The sequence below is a fragment of the Syngnathus scovelli genome, chromosome 14 (assembly GCF_024217435.2).
Source record: "Syngnathus scovelli strain Florida chromosome 14, RoL_Ssco_1.2, whole genome shotgun sequence".
In the NCBI taxonomy this organism is placed as follows: domain Eukaryota; kingdom Metazoa; phylum Chordata; class Actinopteri; order Syngnathiformes; family Syngnathidae; genus Syngnathus; species Syngnathus scovelli.
In genome coordinates this window covers 9,480,590-9,502,376 of record NC_090860.1, presented here as the reverse complement: position 1 = coordinate 9,502,376, position 21,787 = coordinate 9,480,590, and the positions used below count along the sequence as shown (strand labels likewise).

Genomic DNA, 21,787 nt, shown 5'->3' with positions numbered 1-21,787 from the left:
AATGTGTTAACATTACACAAGGGGACAACTGACTACAAGCCACTGTTGATTTAATACAACTGTCATCTTAGCCATATTTGTTACATGCACAAAATACAAATATGCTCAAGCTAGAAATATTGGATCAAATTTACGATCACTGAACAGAGGTCAACCAGCATGTGCCAGGTGAAACACTTGCCGGAAATAATCCTGAAGTTTACAGTGGTTGTAATGGGACAAGCCGTGTTGTTACCAAGCCAGATGCCGATCCGTCCTAAAGAAGCAGCCGCTGTTGAGAAAGCTGATGCAGCATACCTGCTGGATCCTGGCAGCGGTACTTCAAAGAGCCACAACAGCTCTTTGGACCAGATCATAATTCACCCCTGTGGTTGCCTTAAGAGCCAGTGCGCTTAACGGTTTCAGTATGTTTGGCACAAACGGCCGGGTCGAGCGCAGGGGGGAGGGGACTCGGGGAAATTGTGAGCGGCAGGGAGGCAAAATCATCCTAATATCGGGACTAATATCTGATTAAAGCTTGTTTGGGTCTATTCATAGCAGGAGGAGGCCAAGGGGACTCGACAACAACGGAGCTTTGTGTGGCAGGCCACTGTAGACAAGCAACCTGTGGTGACATTTGAAGTGACCTTTTAGAAAAGCACTATATCTGGGTCAAAGACCAACCATGAACTCAATATATTCCCCGAGGATACTTTGAACAGTCTAAGAGGGAAGGCAAGAGTCAAAACAACAATCTCCTTGATTGCCTGGCAGCCACGTGACCCCCTGAGTCATGTCATTAGAGTAGTTCGCTTCGACTGGGGATCAAACCCGGGACATGTAAAGCAGATGTGATGACCACCACTACACAATAAGAACCTCCTCAAAACCCCCAAGACAGGTTCTCTGCATAAATTGTCATATATTAGTGCCGTTTAAATGTATTTCTAAACTTTAACATAGGAAATAATATTAGTGAAATATTCTGAGATGAATTATATCTTGCAGGTAACAGCATCTTTCTAAAATTTTTTTTTTTTTGCCTGGATCCACAGACATCGTAACATCATGCTATCGGCCATAGTAAAAAAAAAAAAAAAGAAACAAACTCATTCATGATTTGTGTGAATAAAACATTATAAAAGGGAAAAGCCAAACATTCTTGGAATTCCCTCACAGGTCCAAAACTAAGGAAGTGCTGGACAGGAAAAACAATCTGGATAGAGCAACACGATGAGGTCGAAACTCAAGTGATGAATGGTCAACTACTTTACAGGATCAAGTCAATGAGACAGTGAGCACTATGAAATCATGTGTTCACCATTCAAGAAATAGTGGAACATGATGACCTTCTGTCTGTCTGTCTGTCTGTCTGTCACTATTTAGGAAAATGGAAGGCGGGCGGGCGGGCAGTCTGCTGACTTCCCCCACCTTACGTAATCCTCCAGCAGCATTAAAGTGAGACAAAAACACATAAGGATTAAGTGTCAATTCATAATGGCCTGCCCAGAGGGCGGTGTCCACTCTACCATCATTATCCTGGCATTTTTCAATCTACAAGTCCATGTAAGACCACTGAGGGAGATTTTAGCTGCTATTGAGTGTGACCAAATATACTCATGGGCTCAAGCGGGCTCCAAGTGTCTGAAGTAAATCACACAAAAATGTCCTCGGGACAGGAATTTGGAGAAAGGGAACAGTATTTGATACCTGAGCAGCTCCATTGAATGCTTTTTCTCGCCGGCGCAGTGGAGTGAAAAAAAGGCAAGCTCTTAAAAAGTTTAACGCTCAAATGCAACACTTTAGAGGCTATGGGCCTGGGAGACACATTTGGGTTAAATAAAATAAAAAAAATAAGAACAAGCAAGAAAGTTTTAACACAAAGCACAAATGGATTCATTGTTTAATCTTACAATGAGCATGTGATGAGTTTTTCCTACTTTATAAATAGATTTTGCAAGTTGTATTAAATAGGTAGACACGTAGTTCTATTTAAAAATTTAAATTAAATAAGAGTGACTGGGAAAAATGGGGGGGGGGGTTCTTCCAGCTCGATGGGCAAATTGACAAATAATTTTTAATAGGCATCAAAACAAGGAATAAATCAGGTGAATATTACTATTTGTCTTTTTATAAAGCAAAAACTGGTAAGGTATGCCATTTTTTTATGTGGAGGCCCATATTTAGTAAATAATTGTTTGGAGCATTTCTTTGGACTTACTAGGTCTTGTTTCTAAGAGGATCAGTTGAGGAGTGTTCCAGACCAACGGATCCTTGGTTGTTGACGGATGAAGCCGGGATCTTGGCGCTCTCTCCGCTCAACATCCGGCTCGCCAGGTTTAGCCTGGTCAACTGTGGAGGGAAAAAAAGAGCTGAAAAAAATCCAACAATTTCAAACTCTTTGTTATGAAGCCATGTAGAATTAATATCCCATTACCTCAAAAAAGTAATTATCATGACTTCCGTGAGTCCAAATCTATTCTCAACTCCATCAATGCTGTTTTACAGGACGTAAAAACCATGTCAGCTTTTCCCTACAGCGAGCAATATGTCACATCACTGCGGAGGTCTTTTACATCTAGTAATTGGACTAGTTTATTATTGCTCTGCCACTACGGCCGCTCTACACTTACATGACGGATTGTCGAGTTAATTATATGAGTAACTTGATGACATTCTAGGGTAAGGACACACACAGTGTATTTTCTGTCTCCCATGATAAAAAGGAAGGATCATTGCGGGCCTTATTCATCCAGCCAATATTTTAAGAAAGTTTGACAACAATCTAATTAGCATATTTATCTATTGTTGGGCAAAAGTGTGGTTAATATTTTTTGTGTGAAACCTTCCATGAGAGGTCAATTGATGTTAATTGTTAATCATTGAGGTTACGCAGTGCAAGCTGGGTTTTTTGCTATGTTTATAAAGTTCTTCTTTTGCTTCAGCTGATGATTTAATGACTTATGTCAGCCTTAAAAAAAAACTTTAAACTAAAGAAAAAAAAAAAAAAGGACACGCAAAACAAATTGCTGCCATGCCCTGGATTCACTTCTCAAAGGGAATACAGTAAACACCTTTTAGATAGTCCGAATAATGTTGAAGCAGCTTAACCACAGCTTGTGTGGTCTTGTGTCATCCTAAGAAATCCTGACAGAAAACATCCAGTGAAGCAGTAGGAGGAAGAGCAGCCAGAGGTGGTGTGAGCAAAGCCTGACGGGCTTAACGCACCAAGTGACCAGGATAATGTGGGAGAAGTTAGCGAGGAAGCTTATGCAAAAGCTCGCTTCGTCACATTCCTGTATTTATAAGCATCAATTACCGCAAAATAGCAGCTTGTTGAGTATCAACAGAAATCACTCCCCCATCGTGCATCTGATAATGAGACCTCACACAGAGCCCGGGACGTGATGCTCCGTTCAGCCACTTTCAAACCCTGAACCAGAAGCCGCCCCCGCAAAAAAGTCGACAGGCAACAGAGGGGGAGGAAGGTGCGCCGCTCGCGGCTGCAGACCCTCCGGCTCCGACAGGTCTGCTTGAAGAGTGAGCAACTACATGACGCCGGTCAGCAGGGGGTCAGGAAAGAATTAAACATTACCAAAGAGAAATAGAAAAGACCTCACAGAGAGAGCACCGCCACATTTGTCTTCCCTTCCATGAAACTTTGTTTATGAACGCAACATTCTTATTTGAACTTTTTCTCGCCCCAGGTGGGATCACTTAGTTTAAAAAAAAAAGGTGCAAGTGCACTCACATGTCGCGTCAGAAGGTTGATGTGACTGGAGCCGGCAGTGCTGCAAGTGACCTGTTTGTCGGCCAGCTTCTGGAGGGCTGAGATGAAAGCCTGCTGGTTGGACCGGGCCTGGACGGTAAGAGAGTCCAACTCCCTGAAGCCTCCCTCCGGGTTTGACTTCGGCTTACTGGAAGTGGACATTTTTGACACTGCGATAGAGACAGAAGAAATGAACATGTGACAGTGGTCAAAAAGCATATCGAGTGTTTACCTTTTCCTGCAGATGTTGGTCGAGAGAGTTTCTGGTTATATATGTGTACCGCACTGGTGATGGAAGAAGCTGATCTGGAGCTTGACGGAACCGATGTAGAAGATGGGATCCTCCAGAGAACCTGAGTTGGTTGCCCCGTTGACACAGGGGAAGGGGTGTAAACAGAAGAGTCGCTGAGGGAATCACTCTGGCGGGATTGAGACTTTGCCAAGGATTGAGCATAGGATGGAGGCTGAGGGGGAAGCGGCAGCGGTGGAAAACGAGGACGGGACGAAGAGGTGATTGGGGAGCTCTGCTGATGAATCTGGCCGATGTCTGAAGTCACGGGAAAGTTCGAGCAGCGTTGAACTTGCGGATGGATTTTTGCATGTCCAAATCCGGTCAGCTGGCCTTCAGACAAACAAACCGAGGCTTGACTTTCGCTGGCCTTGCCGTTTATGTCAACGCTGATTTTTCCTGCGGAGGGCGTTGATTCTGACAAGTTGGAATCGTCTTTGGACACAGGCAGAGCTGTTCAAAAGAAGAAAGAAGCCAGAGCTCCTTTATCACCAGTAAGCCATTCCATGGCTCTGACACACATTTGTTTTCTCCAAATGAGATCTACTCCTTTGAAAAGTGACCCTGGCTTCACCCTGGATGACTCAATCGTTTTTCCTTTATTTTGAGGGGTTTACAGCTTGAAACAGCAAAATTCCTGTTTACTGTGCTTGAATGATAAAATATTAAACATAAACCAGACCAAGTGTAAGAGAAGCATGAAAAAACATGGATTGGACTCACTTTTGGAAGTCTCACAGTTGCCTGGCTCTTCGGAGGCATGTATTTCATGAAAGGTTTTTTTAACACGCCTGACTTTTGTACCGAGAAAGACGGTGGCTGATTTATTTTTCTGTGTGTAAAACGTCAGTACTTCCTCCAGATCACTTTCACTGTTTCAAAAAAAAAAAGAGGGGGGGGGGGGGAGAAAGATGTGTTTTGCAGATTGCGATCACTCCTCCGAACAGTGGAAGGCTGCTTCCCATTTGACTAACCTCGCCGTGGTGATGTAGTCATGAAACACGTTGGCGGCTACACACTTCTCCTCTGTACTGTTCTGCTGTTTTTTCATGTGCTCAGTTTCCTGGGAAGATAAGGAAGCATAACAGAACAAAAAAATCACACAATGTCTCTTGTGTTGAGTTAAAACCGCACTTTTGGAATAGGCACCTTTTCGTAACATTGTATAAACTCTCCTAGTTGCTGGGAGAGGATGCGTCTGCGGTCTTGGACTGGTAGCTGGTGACTGGGCAGAACCACCCTAACGTCTTGCTGGAAGTTACTGGCAGCCCTTCTCAGAAAGCGAACTACGAGCTCCTGTGCACAATCAACACACAAGTATTTGGAATCTATGACTGTCCTAAGTGTGAATACAACATTACGGCTTCACTCTCAAGTCAGGGAAAGCTTTACAAATCGTCCGAACATCACAAAGATGTTCCGAAAAGGTCTGAGGTTGCTGCTGATGAAGATAATGATGATACATGCCATAATTCCAGCACAGCAACATAACTTTCCAATAAGGCCCAATTTTCCTCCATGTCTTCAATTTAACCACAGCCATGGTACAGATGAGTAATAATAAGGGGAAATCTGGCATACAATGTTGATACATCAATAGAAGACAATGTTCCATCTAGCGTAATGTATGGCACGCTTGTTCATTAAGAGAGACTCCGCGACTGAGATTTTTTGAATAGTTGTACCATTTGGTCATTGTCCTTGTCTTTCCAAGCCGGAATCCCTTCGACCCTGCTCTCTGCCAAAAGTCTTTGTTGAACCCGCTGTAGGTAAGATGAAAATGTCATCCGGGCTTGAACTTTACTGGAGAGAAGAGGAAAAAAAAGAAAGAAATTGCATTTTGTCAATCATCCAGATTAAAAGCATTGTGTAATAATAATAAAAAAATAATGGAACCTCAAATGGCGCCATGCCAACATGCGGCCAATTAAAATCATAGAAACATATTAACATGACAGCTAGGTTTAGTGAGTTATTTTAAAATTAAAATATTCAGTATTAATTTTCTGGACCGTTTATCCTCATCAGTCAAGTCACATTTATTTATAACCACAGAAGCGTCTCATGGCTTTCCCACACTTGACAAATATTAAATTATTAAGTGTTGAAACATATAATAAAATAGAAAATGGCATAAAACTAAACATTTGTTTGACTTCTACTGTGTCACCAGTTCTGTTCTTTTCCTGCGGTGCAACAAAAATAGCCCAATCCAAACATAAGCCTGCAGGTAAACACAGTCCCAATTTCTGCTCCTCTCCGTTGGTGGGAGCAAACGTGCCCTCCATGTCAATTTGCAAGGAGGTTTGCGTGAGAAAATAAAGCGAGGGAGCATGATGAAGGAGTGTGAGCAACCGCCTGGAACACACACTGACCTGATGTCCCACCCCTGCTGGAGAAAGTGAAGCAGTTTGACATGGGGCCCGCTGTTGCGTGTTGATGCCTGCGAGCTGGACCGAGCGTCGCTGTGAGAGCTCCGCGCTGGTGAAGCCACTTGTTTTCTTTGCTCTGCTACCAAAACTTTGTGTGAGACTGGCTTGAGAACACGTTTCATCTCTTCTCTTTCCTCCCGTACGCAGTCCTCTCCCTCCGGGCTGCTGCTCTCCATCGGGGAGGCCTTGGATTCCTTCCCTGAGGTATGCGGCATTTGCAAGGGGAAGACATATGTCAGTTGCATCATCAAACTTTTTTGGGGCGAAAATACACACGCATACACAGAGTACACTCAAAATAGGCTTTTTGTTTTTGCTGCAATGACATCAACTCATTCAGAGCCATATTTGGCTAACCTTAGTGTGACACATGGGAGTTTTTTATTGGAACCAAAAGTGCACTTTGGGCCTGCAGTTTGCCGAGCTGAAGCAGCATACATCGGGCCTACCCCATTTCTTCTTTCCAACGGCAGAGCGATGACTCAGGTGGTGCCGTCTCCTCTTACGAGCCTCCAGAGACGGCAGCTTCCTCTCGTACTGGACGGCGTGGTAGCCATCAAGTGTGTCCATCTGCAGCTGCGCATTCCCGCACGCATTCCTTCGAGACAGAAGAAGACATGTCAACACAAGCGTGGTGACAACAACAATACCAATGATTTATATGGAAATTAGCATTTCCAAAAAGACCTTGCAGAGCAAACTCTGAGAAGGATTAGTAAGTTGGAGTGGTTTTTCCAGATGTTGACATGACTGACAGTGATGGTCCAAAGGAGAAAGGATAAATGTTAAATAATAACAGTCGCTGAGGCGTTCAAGCATTGAACGACTTCTAAAAGGGGGACAATGAGATGTCACGAAACAATGCCAATAAGCTAACGCCATTAATTGAAACTAATTTGTGCATTTTTGTAATACAAAATAATAAATGTTGTTTTGCAGTCTTTCCCTTGCTCTTCCACGAACCGATGCCACATAGACAGTGGGCACACTGGAAAAGTTGAGTGTATATCCTCATCTCAGCTGTTCCTCTCACCTACCCAAGTCAAAGACAAAACAAACCCCATGCTGGAATCCAACTGCTTCCATAAACTAAAAGAGAGATCCAGCCCCCTGATCCTGACCACAATGGAAATGCTTACCTTCCATGGAAAAGTCTGTTTGCCAACATTGAGTTCAATGATGTCTTGGACTCCAGATATCCACTGAGAAATGGGAGATAATAAGAACAAACATAAAAAGATTCAATTTTGTTATTAGGGGCAAATAACTTGGAAGGATGGAAGCAGATGGCGCAAAATACATGCTGCAAAATGGACATGTATTTAATCAAATAGCAAATCCTCATACGGGAGTATGAAATGTTAGTCTAAAAATGGATTTCCTCGTCTAATAAAGGCTTTGATGGTATTTTAACATAAAGCAGTGACTTGGGGGGTGGATACCTTCTTCAATATTTTCTACTTTAAAGGAGTAATTTGAGCCTACTAATCTGAGCAAAGTATAATAATGAGTAACATAATGGACAGATGGGGATTTTGGAATTATAAATAATCATGCTTTTTTTTTTTCTCCCCCATCTTGGCTCAGCTTACCCGTAGAGCGCCCATGTGTCTTCAGTGGGGAATATTCGAATGAAGCCTCCTCTCCTTTCATACTCCTCCCTTGTCCTCCTCAACACTTTGATCTACCACAGTGAAACGAAACAAAACATATGTTTTAAGACATGCAGGTCTTCCGAAAATGCTGCCTGAACATAAAGCATGACACACGGCACGAAGCGAGACTGTACCTGCTCAGCAGTCAAGTCCAGAATGCTGTCTCCTTCTGGCTTGTTTTTAAAATCCACCGGGTCACTGGGAGTGACTGCTGGTGGCCTCTGCCACTACAAAAAAACAAAAATATTAATTGTGCTTTATTGTACATTAAAATCAATACATACAGAATATTTTAATTTATTATTTTATTTTAATTTATTATCAATTTTTTTCTTTACATGTACTGATTGACAGCTTTGGCAAGCAGTTGAGATTAGAAAAGCGGAACAGCGCCCCAAAGGATTGCATTCAGAGAATGTCATCTAAATATCAACAGGATTACTTTTAATTGATCTGACGTGATCCAAAGGCTGCCAAGAAGTGAAAAGGCCTAAGCGCTCAATAAAAGCCTCAACTGTTGCCCCACTCAAAGTAAAGGAAGACGACAGGTTCTCTCAAGGCGGTTCGAGTTCTTCAACTATGACAAGTCTGATTTACAATCAGGCTTTTGGGTTTGTCACAGTGAGTCTATAAAGCAAAGTTCAGAGCTTTTTACCCAAGTGATGCATTGCTGTATTTCAAACATAAGACTTATGTCGGCCACTTTGCTAATGTAATGAGAAATCTCCTAAAATACTGCATTAGAAAGCCACGCAGGCCATTTGCCCGTCACGGTGAATAACCGTAAAAGAAATATAATCAAATCAGGAAAAAAGCAAAAGCAATTTCTTACCGGTAATGCAGGAAACATCAGGGAATTGCAAAGGGATAGAAGTAAAAGGGTATTAATATGGATGGGGGAAGGAAAAGAAAATGTCAAGAGGCTGTAAAAGCCTGCTAGGAGGCAACAGGTGGACTAAGTCAGCTATGGAAGGACATCAGCAACAACCCTGACCTTGGCATTTCATCATGGCACCATGAAACCGTTACTGTGTGTCTAAGCACTCACGGGAATAAACTGCTTGCAGTGCTTGACATGACTGGTGAAAGTGGGAGTATGAGTCAGTGCACTCGTCTGAAATGTGGCTCGGTACCTGTGTTCTTTGGGCTGACTGCTTAAGGCTGGGCTCCAGGACGACTCGCTCCGAGCGCGGCTTCCTCATCAGGGGGTTCTGACACACCAAGCCTTTAATGAAAAAAGGACGATTACATAACTGTGACATTGTATCGCAACTATTTGATATTCACTCCTAGGAGACGATGAAAAATTTGCTACATGTAATCCAACAGTAAATCTTCCAAGTGAATAAAACCTTTTTTTATTAAACCACTCAAAGTGTGATTAAGAAAAAATAATAGCGACAAAAAAGTTAGATGCAACTCAATGGGATTTTATTTTAGAATAGTAACACACACAAAAATAGATGCATCTCACTGGTGAGCTATTTTTAGAGCCGCCTACTCATGTGGTCCTCGGGGGGATATTGAACAGACTACTCCTGATAGAATTCAGAGCAATGAGCAGCCTGAAGTAGATCCTACAGGACATTCACACAATAAAATACTGAAGTAACAATTTCCAGAGAATAAAAGCAGTAACTCAGGCGAGAGTTTTCAGCAAATCATTATAAAATAATATTTCTTTTGTCATTTTAAGAGTCTGTGGCAAAGTATGATCTAAATTGTTTTTCAGAGCGAGCGATAACTCTTGACTTGGTGTGGAAGGCGAGAACGACTTCTTGACAGTTTCTAATGATATACTTTTATAATCCCCTTAGGGAAATTTTGTTTAGTGCAGTGATTTTCAACACGGCTCTAATTTGAGTGGTTGCGGACAGCTAATAAAAAATGTATTTGCACTCATATTCTTTCCAAACAGTACTAAATTTCCACATATGGTAGAACTACTCTGTAAACAAATACAGTGCAGCTCAGCCTTTGGCTAGCGGACATCATAGCTAGCAATATAATTTTATTTTCAGGGGCTATTTGAAAAAAAAAAGCTTTATTACTCTTAACTTCTACAAAACTTGAGTATCAGTCCAAATTGATTGGGATTATTTAGTAAATAATAGATGTGCTATGTTTTACAAGCCACCACTGATTTTGACTTGGCGAGACGTCGCATTCCAAAGACGCAAGCAAATATGATTCCATCCCTTCATTAATGACCCGATTTCATTGCTCGAAGGCACGGCACCGTTGACTCATACTTTTATATAGGAATGCACAAGCACAAAGGCATATTTCCATTTAATATGATTGGGAGAGAACCACAGATGTATTAAACAGATGGGTTTGATTGACACCTAGGCGCTCTGGTAGGTCGGCTTCGGTTATAATCTATAACGTTCTCAAAAATTTATATAATGAGCTATCAGACTTTATGTCTGTATGTGTTGTGGATGAGAAAAAAAAACACGCCCGATCAATTATCAGGGGAGGAGATCTCTTGTTCTAACACATTTAAACCTTGTTTATGCCGCTTTGGCTTCAGGCTATTATTTGTTCTGTCTACATGCTTAAGATTCATTTTACTTTATTGGTAGGCTGATCCAGCTTGTCGGGACACACAATGGGGAGATGAGATGCATAAGCTCCGCAGAGTCACGATATTTTGAAGTCATTAACCATTTTGGTTATCAGAAGGTCAGAAATGCGTTAGGGCATGTCACATATTGCAGTAGCATTTCATTCCAAAGAAAACTTGCACACCCTAAACAGCAAACAGTCAACCACAAACAATTCAGCATGACTTCATCTCACAGTGGAGCAACATCAATTTGATGATGGATTGGCACATTTTACGGCCAATTCATCCAAGTGTCTCCACTGACACTGGCGCCTCAGCGAAGCTAATATTTGTGGTTTTGAGCAAAAAAAAAAAAAGCCTCGACAACTATTGATTGATTTGCATGAAATCGCAGGCTTGTCTTACTGAGAGTGACTTATCATCAAGTCATTATCTTTATTTGTGATTTCTTGACATATTTGCTTGCAAGGTTTTGGTTTAAGGCCACAAAAGTGACAAGTTAGCCATCAACACTGCTGTGGTTTTGTGTTCTGTGCTGTTTAGCGAATGTAAATAAACTTCCACAAAAAAAACAAATACGCTCCTGAGTAAAAGATGTTATGCAACAAGCTGTGAAAATTGAATGCGATTAATTATAAACAATCAGCACAATCTTTTTACTATTTAGATACAATCAACGTGGGGATTTGTTTGCCAACAGTTTTAGTGGTTTTCAAATAATACGTCAAATTGTTTCAAAACGACTCGAGATTGCACTTACCCACAAGTGAAAGCATGTCTGCAATCATGCTGGCCTTTATCTTCAAATCCAAGGGGGCATCACTGCAAATAATTAAAAGTTACACAATTAAATTAAGAAGAAGAAAAAAACACAATCAAAGAACAAACAGACCCTACAACATCCCACTAGCACATCAAATTCAAGATGCACAATTTGTGAAGTGTCACTCACCAGGCCAAAGATGGCGAAAGGTTCACCTCCAACAACCAGGGTTTCAGATCGGAGTCGATGAGCACGTCAAATCCATAAAGTTCTACAAATAAAAAAAAAAGTCAAACAAATCAAAACGCTTCAGACCGCACACTTGGAAAGTCAGCAAAAATAAGGCCCAATTGCTTCAAATAAAATCTGAGGAGTATCAAAGTCACAAGCGTTTCCAGAAGTTTATCAGAGCCTCATCATGCGGCATTTGGCAACACTGTCCTTGTCTCTCTGTTATGGATTACATGCATGTTATATACTCCGTCACTCAAAAGAAAAACCCTCATCCAGCGCTACTACAGAGGCCTTGGCTCTACTACATCAACTAAGTGCATACACATTTCATCAGTCGTTAAATGCTTATGTAAGGCAGGGGATCAAAAACAAACTGTGGTTCGTGAGTAGTTTTGTAGATACAGTCAAAAATGTCCTCATGGCTGGGAACAGTATGTCCGTCTACATGTTGTCAGAACTCATTAACAACAAGAGCAGCGCTCAGAGGAGCTTCACCCCTCGTCATTAAATTTACTATCTTGTCCACTTGGAGAAAGTTCTTGTTTCCCACACTGCAGTGTCCCCATTTGTATGGAACCCTTAAAACATGTGCAGGGAGTGTCACAGTGGACCCAAGCAGGCGATTTTATAGGGTCGACTGAAATATAAGTGAAAGAAAAAAAAAACGGAACTTCAAAAGAACAGATTGTGTCGAGAACAGACTGGTGGTTTCAAAGCGGCCACAACTTGTGTTGTTTGTTCAAGTGTCTTAGGGTCAATGCCAGTGTTAAAAACAAAAAAACAAAATACACAACACACGGAGATTAAAAGGAATGGGCGTGTGTCCCGAGAACATCGTGTATATTAGTGTTGGGGAGAAGAATATTGGTTTGAGAGTCTGGAGAGGCTCATTGGTGGCACCACAGCAATGAGGGGAAAATGGGGGAGGTGTTACACCCCCCGACAAGCTGACTCCATGTGCCACACATTTTTCCCCCAATTAAGAGCAGAAGCCGCGCCTGCCTGCCCCACGAGCCCGCCGAGCCACTCACAGCCAGACACGTTGATTCTGCCGTTGTTAAACGGGCCTGCGACGAGCATCTTCAACAAGGCCGTTAAAGAGGGAGGGAACGAGAAAACGGGACAGAGAAAAAGGGATGATGAAGAGGTTTTTTTATTATTATTGGATAGTCACTGCTGGAAACTTTACCACAAGAGACAAAACAACACAAAAAAAAAAATCTCTCCACCCCGGCCACAATTAGAGCCACAATTAGAACCACAATAACACAGAGCATCTTCTTCTTGCATCACCGAGTGACAAACGATCAAAGTCTAAATGAACGGCCGTCAGCTTTATTGTGATAGCTGGGCCTGATCTGGATCAACCCGAGTGTCATCCAGGCGGTGAAAACGTGGGCGTGTCTGGCCAAGGCAAAACCAGGAGACAGCGAATCCGACCGCACTCGACACTTAATAAGGGACGCTCAGTGGAACACAGGACCAGTAAGTGGAATGTTTTGTGTGTAACAAAATAGGCCTTTGGCTTGGCTAATCAGATCTTAGTCAAAACATCTTGTAATCAGCATCCCTCAGCAAAAAAAGCCCGTCCATTAATCACACGGCAGTGGTGAGGAGCGTCATGGGTGGCATTTTCCACTCACAACTGACACACACACGCCCCACACGCAGGCAATTGTCAAACGAAAAACCTGTTGTTTTTATTTCGGCCCACATGAAACACCGGAGCGCTATAAAAAGATTTGGTTACAGAAGTCCCTTCAAGATGCAGCGCACCAATTGAGTAAGAAATCCTTTTTCAAAACAGTAAACACTGCACCGAAGCCGTGACTAGACATTCAAATGTCAGGGAGCAATTTGTAGTAAACTAATATTATAATGTTCTTCATAGTCTTCCATGGCTCCTTTCCAGACAAGCCAGGGAATGTGTAAAAAAAAAAAAAAAAAAAAAGACAATAAGTGCTTTTATAGGTACCGTCTCTGCCTGTCTCCACACATTTGTATGTATGCTTTCTGCTTAAAAGCATATTAAAGCTGTCAGTTCACAGATGAATGGTAATGGGGGCTGCCAAGATAGAAAGGAAAGTCAGTTTGAGAGTTTTTTTATTTAAGGATTCTCGAATAGAATTTCTCAAACACAAGAGCCAGACAGTTTTTTTTTTTTTCTCTCTTGGTGGGGCAGAAAAACCTTGGGTGAACACTTGTACCAGTGCCCAAGGTTCTCAATCTATAATGGCTGCCAGTCAAACAGCAAATATATCAAACTCGCTTTGAAACCGCCTTAATTTGGTGGCCCGTCACTATGTTTGAATATCATACAACAGCAGCCCCCCCCCCAAAATTTGATCACATTAAGTAGGAAACATAATTCTCTATGCAAGACTGTAACGACTTTAATTGAATTGCTTGAGGGAATCTAAATCAAACAAATTGGCAGGAAAACTAAAAAAAAAAGGGATATATCCATCCATGTCTGCGCATTTAAAAAATGTGCGGATGGTCAAAAGATTTTATTCTTCTTTTTCTCGTCTGAAGGGTACATATTATCCTCGCCATTTCTCAACGTGTTCAAAGAACGAGATGTGCAGTTCAAGTCGGGAGGGACTTTGCTCGGTCCAAACGTTTTTTGGCTCCGAAACAGGGGGAGTTCTTAAAAGCAAAATGAGGGACTGCGAGAAAAAGGAAACCTCCCTTTCAGTCAGGCATCTAAAGCGCTGCATCAGCTGGTTGGTATCGTGAATGAAGGCCAGACTGAAGCTCAATAAAGCGTTTGCAAGCTAATACCCACATGGTCATCCGTCACACCCTGGCATTTTAACATCAAGTAAAACTGCAGTGGTGTCAAGATGGTGTGATTTTGTACATGCGAAGTGGCCATGTTGGCATGACAGCCCACAACCAGAATGAAGCGGTGGTTATATTATGTCTACAGAAGTCAACTTTGGAACGTCTCTTACTTTCCTAAGAGGGAGACAGCAGTGAAGGGGAGGAGGCGTACTATAATAAGCAAGAATAAAAAAATTTTTAAAAAAGACTTATCATCTTTGATCACAAAACAGCAAATGGTACACTAAAGTGACCAGTTAATTATGCAAAGATTCCAACCTCAGTTCTGCTCAGTAACCAAACATCACTGAATCAATACGTGCCTTTACAAAGTCATGTGACTCAGAAATTTCGTGTAAATAGAAAGCTATGATAAGGCAGGGTTAGGCTGTATTACTTTACATAAGTAGATTTGACTTTACTTGAGTATTTATTTTTCAAACGACTTTTTACGTTCAGTGGCTACGTTTGGAAACAGATGTACTTTCTACTCCGCACTTTGTCAAAATAAGCTTGGAACTTTTATTTTTCCAACGTCAGCAGATGACGGCGCAAAGTAGAAAATGGCCTTATTTAAGAAGGAGCACAAAGAATCGTATAATAAGAAAAGTCTCGTCTGAAAGAATACATACAAGTAAAGTGCATTTTTTAAGTTGACATCAGCTAATATAGCATATTTGTGTTAGTTGTCAGTTCACAACGTTAGCAAAGCAATTAAGTTAAAAAAAACTCAGTCTTTTTTTCCATAGAGCCAAGTAATCAAAATTGGCAACAATAAAATTACTTTTTATTTTTACATATCGTCAACCACACAGCATAATTTCCAATATTTTTGAAAGGCAAGTAAAAGCTATTTTTTTTTGTATATTATAAAAATTAATTCAAGCAAAAGGAAAAAGATCCAATAAAAATATGGTGAACTGCAAAAAATGTGTTTTTTCTTGTTTTCCAAAAAGACTGAAATATGACTTGGCTGACGATATGTATCTTGTATTTCTGAGTACTTTTGCCACCTATGTACAAAGCTATACGGTGCCAAGTCAAACGTTAGTTGGCATGTGTTCTACTTTCTACCACTTGCATTTGGAGACACGAAAATGCATACCAAAGCAGTTGGTCTGGTGGGGAACGAAAGTCTTGCAGGCCATGGCGATCTGCATCTGAGCACTGAGCACAGCTTTGATGATCACATCCTCGATCTGTTTCATTAAAACTTGGAGATGAAGAGATGATTGGATTAATTAGAAGAATCACAGAGCGAGGACGATAAAAGATGTGACTCACGTCTGGTGTCCTTTCCCTCTTCCCTCAAGTAGCGCAACACCGCACTCATACTCCACTTGTTCCCGTAGTCCTCAACTTCAGGGTCATCACAACTAGAAGTGGAGGCAATGCACTTTGAATGAATGAATGAACCCACCAAAAAAGATAAATGGGAATCGTCTACTGTGATCATTACCTGACGTAGTCGCTGCTTTTTTTGTTCACGCTGTAGTTGGTGAGATGCATGAAGGTGTTCTTGATATTCTTTGCTGTCCTGTCATACTTGACGGTGGCAAATCTGAGCATATAAAAAAAAATTGTCTATGCCATTAAAAGAGAAAAACTCACTGGACTTCTATAAATGATCAACTGCCACTTGACATTCTTGTGTAGTTGTCTGCAAGTGTTTCAGAGGCACAGATGCCACATGTGCAACGATGAGAATTCCTTGGCGCACATTATGTACCTGAATTCCAACACAACCCAAAGGAATGTCAAGAGATAAAAGTGGAACCAGGAATTTAAGCCCCGTTTATCGCTCACAGTTGTTAATGGAGCCAAAAAACATCTTCTGGTTTGCTGCACATATGAACATAAAGAAAAATAACCTTGGTATCTATACTTTATCGACTGTGTATTTTTACCTGTACATGTAACTACACTTGGAAAAAATTAAAATAGAAAATAAACTATTTGCCCCTAATAGCTATATGCACCACATGATAAAAATCCAGTCGCCCATTGTATGATTATATTTTTATACATAGTGTTGAACAATAGAGAACTTTGTTACAAAGTCCAAAACCCACTTCTCACTTGAAACCAGTTTTGGTCTGGCATGTTTCACCTGCTCTCTGCTGGTCAATGATGGAATAACAGTTGAGGTTCTTATTGATGGAGAATTCTTAAGCCATTCAAAATTTAATGAGCACATATAAAAAGCTAAAACCAAAAATTATAACACAACAAAAGTCCAAAGTGCACTCACCTTGCGAGGCCTTCCTCATACACATAGATGAGGAGTGGATCATAAGATGTGACCAACACATACAAGCGTACGTCAAATTTGAATTCTGTGGAACAAAAATGAAGGCAAATGGTTAAGATTCTGTCTAAACTTGGTCAAATGTGTCAGTGGTGCAAATTGAAAAACATTGGAAAGAACTTACCATCTATCAGCAGAGGGTTAGGAATATAGCGGGACACCAAAATGTTCTCATCCACTGAAATCTGATTTGGCTGTGGGGGATTAAAGTCATTAGACATAATACTCAATAATGCTACAGTATACAAAACACAGGCAGTATTTTTGCTCATCACTCTTGAAAAATATAAAAAGATATACACTATTAAGTCAAGTCACTTAAGACTTAAACTTAAGACTTAAACTTGACTTGACTTGAAAACACAGGCAGTATTTTTGCTCATCACTCGTGAAAAATATAAAAAGGTACACTATTAGGGTATTGCCTTTGCACCCTACTTGTAAAGTTATGTTTTTCGGAATAAAATCTACACTACTGTATTTCAACATTGATCATTATGGTGGTAATTAGGGCAAAGTATTTTATGAGGTCGTACTTGTAAAATATTCGGGAACCGCGCTCCTAAAGTAAACAGATACAAACAAAACACGGAAAGTGACGTCTGAATGGTCGACATGAGTTCAAATTGTCGTTTATGAGTTGACTAAAAATCTTAAGAGTGTTTAGCCTCAAATCTGGCTCCAGTTCTGAGAAAACACACACCAAAAAGTGTACTTACTGTAGATCTTCCATTTCTCCAAACATCACTCTGACATTCTTTTCATAAAAATGCCACGGAAGAAGAAGAATTGTGCAAATGTTTTCAGACAGTGAAAGGCTTGTGGAGTTGCTCCAAAAAGCAAAAGACCTTGAAGTGTGTGATTTACGCCACCAAATTAAGTCATGTTTCAAGTAGGAGTTGATAGCGCTTTCAAAATAAAGTGCACGCCATCCCTCACACATAACATCTGCTCGGCCAACTGTTGAGTGCGGTGCAACTCACAAAGGATTCTCTCTGATAATTAGCTACAAAATATTAATTACTACAGTCGCTCTCACACTATTTGCACATCAGTGAAGAATGACTTACATGTTTCAAAACCATTCATCAATTTTTTTAAACGACTTATCTAGTTGAGAGTTGCAATCTCAGTGCACGTAATCATCACATGTAAAATGTAAACACACACAAAAAAAAAAAGGAACAAAATGTAAAAGTCATTTTTGGACCAGATTAAAAGGAACAAGAAAAAAAATACTGTGCATTTATTATTATTTCAGTTCAACTGTCAGCTTCACATTTGGATTTGAAACACAAATATGAAGAGCCATCATTCTCAAATTCCCACAAGCTTTTCAAAGAGCCAAAAAATGACAGACAAGATTGAATGTTTTCCTTGCCACTGCTTGGAAATAACTTGGAATTCTGAATTGTGTCTATTTTGGAGGACTTTCTTCAATTCAGTGCCATCACAGCAAAAAGAATCCAAATGGAACAATTAACTCACATTGCTGACTAAGTAGATGCCTCGTCCTCTTGAAGATGCAACTGGTTTAATGATCCACGGTCCCCGGTCCTTGGCATAACAACCTGAGATGCGAGAAAAAAATAGAAAACAATACACGACTAGAAGCATAATGAAATATTCGTGTGCTCTTACTTTTTGAGGTTTGCACAATGTGAAACAAAAAAAGAAAAATGCAATAAACGTACTGTTCAATTTACATCACAATGTACTGGTCGTCATTGTAATGTGCAAGTGTACCTAATTTTGTGGTTGTATAGTGTCTATGAAAATAGCCCAAGCAAGCAGTTACTTACTGCAGAATTCCTGGTATTCCGACGGAAGCACGAAGGTCTGTGGAACTATGTGGAAGTTTTTGAAGCCGTGAGCCTCCTGCATTCGTTGGATGTTTTTATAAAGCCGATCTTTGCGGGTCAGTTCGTAAGATCTGCAAATGGACGAGAGATAAATAAGGCTAAAGTCGAATTGTGTTCAAATTTGGAGGGTCCTCAGTTTTTCTGTCAAATGATTTGTTTTTAAATTAGATTTGAAAGATCATATTAAGAATATAGCATTGAACCCACCTTGGAAAATGGTTGACCTTTTGGAAATCTTGAAGGTTTCGCAGTAAGTAAGGCTTCAGGTGGGATCCTGTCCACATGATGTTAAACTCATTGCTATCAGATTGAACCTGGGAAAAAAAAATATTTGTTTCCAATAAGCAGGATGGAGTCAATTTGGGTTAGTGTGCACCTGACTAATGACTGATTTTAGCATAATGACAAAACTGGACATGACAAAAACTGCTCATGAATGACAATGTCATGCTGGGTAGGACATAAGACAAAGCCTATGCCGGACAAACACAACGGGCTCTACTGAAATTAGGACAAAATGATTGCTAAATCCCCATACTCATTCTGGTTAATCTGCTTTGCTTGATTCCAGCCATTCATTAGGATGGAGGTTGTGTTCACATGAGTGCTCGGTGTCTAGAGGAGACACATGTTTGCAATAAAGCCTTGTTAAAGTCTGGCTCTGGCCATTCACTGTGGTAGACACTCGTCTGCCTTTGATGATGTCTTTCTGGGAGTCAAGAAGCATTGAAATGAAATAAAAAGAGAATTAATTGTAACTGCTTGGAAGGAGCAATGATGGGGATTGTATGGCCTTGTGAAACCAGATTAATGCTCTTGAGGTCATTTTGCTTCTTTCCGTGCATGCGTTCCCAGGCTTTGACATCGTTATTATTTGGGTGGGGGGGTCTATACTACACAGAGGAGGTTCACATAAATAGCATAAATGGTCATTTTAAAGCTAACCTTTTACATTTGCCTCATTTTGTGGAGAATATTACCTCATGGAAACCATGATTGGTCAGGATGCCCCGCACCAGGTGACTCTCTGTTCGCACAATCTTGAAGGCCATGTTGTATCGCTCTTGAAAATGAAACCAAAATTGATCAACTCAATGTTTGACTCAGAAAGGTTCCACCTAATATAATCTCTTTCACAACTAATTCTGAAATCAGCGTAAACTAAAGTACCTCCGCCTCCGTAGATTGAACCATCCTTTGAAACAATGGCTTCCGGGAAAAATAAGAAGACTGGGATCATCCTGCTGAGGCCAGTCCAGGCAATGCACGGATGGTCTCTAAAAAGAAAAAAACATTTTGATGCGACACAATGGAAGACAGATTTTTCTCATCATCATGACAAGAGCAAAAACCCACGCATACTGTACAAAAACATGATCCTACACTATCTGTGTGCACCAGACACAGCTTGCTTATCAAGCTGAAAATATGATAAGACAGCACGTTGATGTGGAAGAACGCAATCAGCCATGGCTTCTCCCGATAAGGCTGGGAGGCATGTAAATAATTGCTGCCCCCAGCTTAGGTATCCAGGTTTGATACACTATAGATCAGATATCATCTTCACTGTTGTTTATTTTGGACAAAACCATGATTATGACCAGTGAAATATTATGTGCTAGCGATGTGACTGAAGTCGACGAGTCAAAACATTTCAGACCTGAACACATCCTCATTTGTAGTTGTGTTTATGCTGCAAAGTTTTTTGGTTGCCATGCACACATTTTTAATTCGGTATATGTGTTCGATTACGCACCTTTTACACTGTTATCAGGTATTCGTATCGGGCCAATACGGTCCTGATACCGATTCACCGATACTGACCTTATTTCAAGGTATCGGGTTCTCATGAAAGATTCCGATACCAGCCACTGATACTTAAAAGATTTTTTTTTTATCATTTTAAAAGGTCTTCTTAATTATCTGGCATTGTCCTAAGTCACACAGAAATATATCCTTCATGTTCTTCAAAAACATTACAGCAGCTGAGTTATTTGTGAGACTCATGTCTGGCTTTGAGTCTTTATTATACTGCTCCCTGATGGCCAAGGCGTGCATAGCAGATGGAGCACAATGTAGGACTGGAACGGATCAAAGGTATTTCCATTTATTTCAATGAGGGAAATATTTTAAGATATGAGCATGGTCACAGAAGAAATTAAACTCGCAAGTCAGAACAAGATGAGTTTCAGGGATATACAGGATCAAAGTTCAATTTGTGGACGGACGGTTGGATACATGGCATGCATGGATGGATGCATGGCTGCATAGATGCATAAATGCTAAGTTGCAAAAATGCATACATGCATAAATGCATACGAGGGACATACGACTAAGAACTCACTCATGGTCATCCTCAGTGGAGGAATCAGACTCCTCCTTATCCCGAGCAACAGCTGGCATCTCCAGAGAGATAGAATTCAAATCCTGCTGGGATCATGTGCCTGTGATTGTAGCTCCCTCCTGAGGCAACCCAAGACAAATACAATATGGGTGAATCATTTCTTTTTTTCCATCTTTGATTCCAAAAAAGAATGTAACTCAAATAAGAACGAACATGCCATAACAGATGGTTTGTAGATCTACTTGTAAAATAATCTTCCATTTGACGTGAATGGATAACAGTGCCTGTCTTTACAAATAGTAAATCCAGACAGAGGAACATATGTTAGCCACGAGAAATTGACAGGCAAGTAAATAAAATCAAAACAGTTGTCTGTGTTGTGCAATGCAAAAATTACTGAATGTAAGCTAATACATGCAGCGTGTTGTAGAGGATGAAAAAACGCAGAACAACTTTCAACTTGCCTTGATTTCAGGTCGGCCGCTCAATGCTAACTAGCGCAGTTGTGCAGGGAGAGTTGATCATAGATCGCTGCTAATCTTCCTTGTTACTACAACAACTTTGTAGCAACACGGCACGGCGCATGCGCAATTTAAGATTTCCTGTCGAAATTATTTTTTTTTCTGCACCATTTTTATAATACAGCGCTGCATAATGATGATCCTTTATCCAAATCTGAAAAACAATATCACAAGAAACCACATAGTCAACTAAACCATAATTCAAGACGTCACGGAGAACTATCTTGTTCTTC

The 21,787-nt window shown here is 40.7% G+C and overlaps 1 protein-coding gene and 1 long non-coding RNA gene across 3 annotated transcripts in view; one reads left to right on the top strand and one right to left on the bottom strand.

Moving 5' to 3' along the window:
- The window catches only part of ttll5 (tubulin tyrosine ligase-like family, member 5), a 35,260-nt gene extending 13,484 nt beyond the window's left edge, over positions 1–21,776 (bottom strand). Inside the window, exons 1-27 of one of the 2 annotated variants that reach the window (XM_049741450.2) lie at positions 21,498–21,776; positions 21,034–21,152; positions 19,860–19,966; positions 19,670–19,752; positions 18,897–19,003; positions 18,630–18,760; positions 18,316–18,398; positions 16,952–17,021; positions 16,771–16,855; positions 15,979–16,080; positions 15,804–15,895; positions 15,625–15,732; positions 11,649–11,730; positions 11,457–11,518; positions 9,258–9,349; positions 8,259–8,351; positions 8,062–8,153; positions 7,609–7,671; positions 6,919–7,067; positions 6,413–6,668; positions 5,723–5,840; positions 5,187–5,333; positions 5,012–5,100; positions 4,761–4,909; positions 3,981–4,490; positions 3,731–3,918; positions 2,201–2,331 (exon numbers count right to left, since the gene is read on the bottom strand). In XM_049741450.2, coding sequence (XP_049597407.1) covers positions 2,201–2,331; positions 3,731–3,918; positions 3,981–4,490; positions 4,761–4,909; positions 5,012–5,100; positions 5,187–5,333; positions 5,723–5,840; positions 6,413–6,668; positions 6,919–7,067; positions 7,609–7,671; positions 8,062–8,153; positions 8,259–8,351; positions 9,258–9,349; positions 11,457–11,518; positions 11,649–11,730; positions 15,625–15,732; positions 15,804–15,895; positions 15,979–16,080; positions 16,771–16,855; positions 16,952–17,021; positions 18,316–18,398; positions 18,630–18,760; positions 18,897–19,003; positions 19,670–19,752; positions 19,860–19,966; positions 21,034–21,092 — 3,248 coding nt within the window. In that variant the 5' untranslated portion in view covers positions 21,093–21,152; positions 21,498–21,776. The remainder of the gene's footprint in view (positions 1–2,200; positions 2,332–3,730; positions 3,919–3,980; positions 4,491–4,760; positions 4,910–5,011; positions 5,101–5,186; positions 5,334–5,722; positions 5,841–6,412; positions 6,669–6,918; positions 7,068–7,608; positions 7,672–8,061; positions 8,154–8,258; positions 8,352–9,257; positions 9,350–11,456; positions 11,519–11,648; positions 11,731–15,624; positions 15,733–15,803; positions 15,896–15,978; positions 16,081–16,770; positions 16,856–16,951; positions 17,022–18,315; positions 18,399–18,629; positions 18,761–18,896; positions 19,004–19,669; positions 19,753–19,859; positions 19,967–21,033; positions 21,153–21,497) is intronic. The other variant, XM_068653041.1, reaches the window with a different exon arrangement.
- Positions 6,603–7,888, top strand: LOC137840938 (uncharacterized). Its single transcript, XR_011088115.1, has 2 exons — positions 6,603–6,673; positions 6,943–7,888. It is a non-coding gene; the product is annotated as an uncharacterized lncRNA (long non-coding RNA).
- Positions 21,777–21,787: the final 11 nt, after the last annotated feature.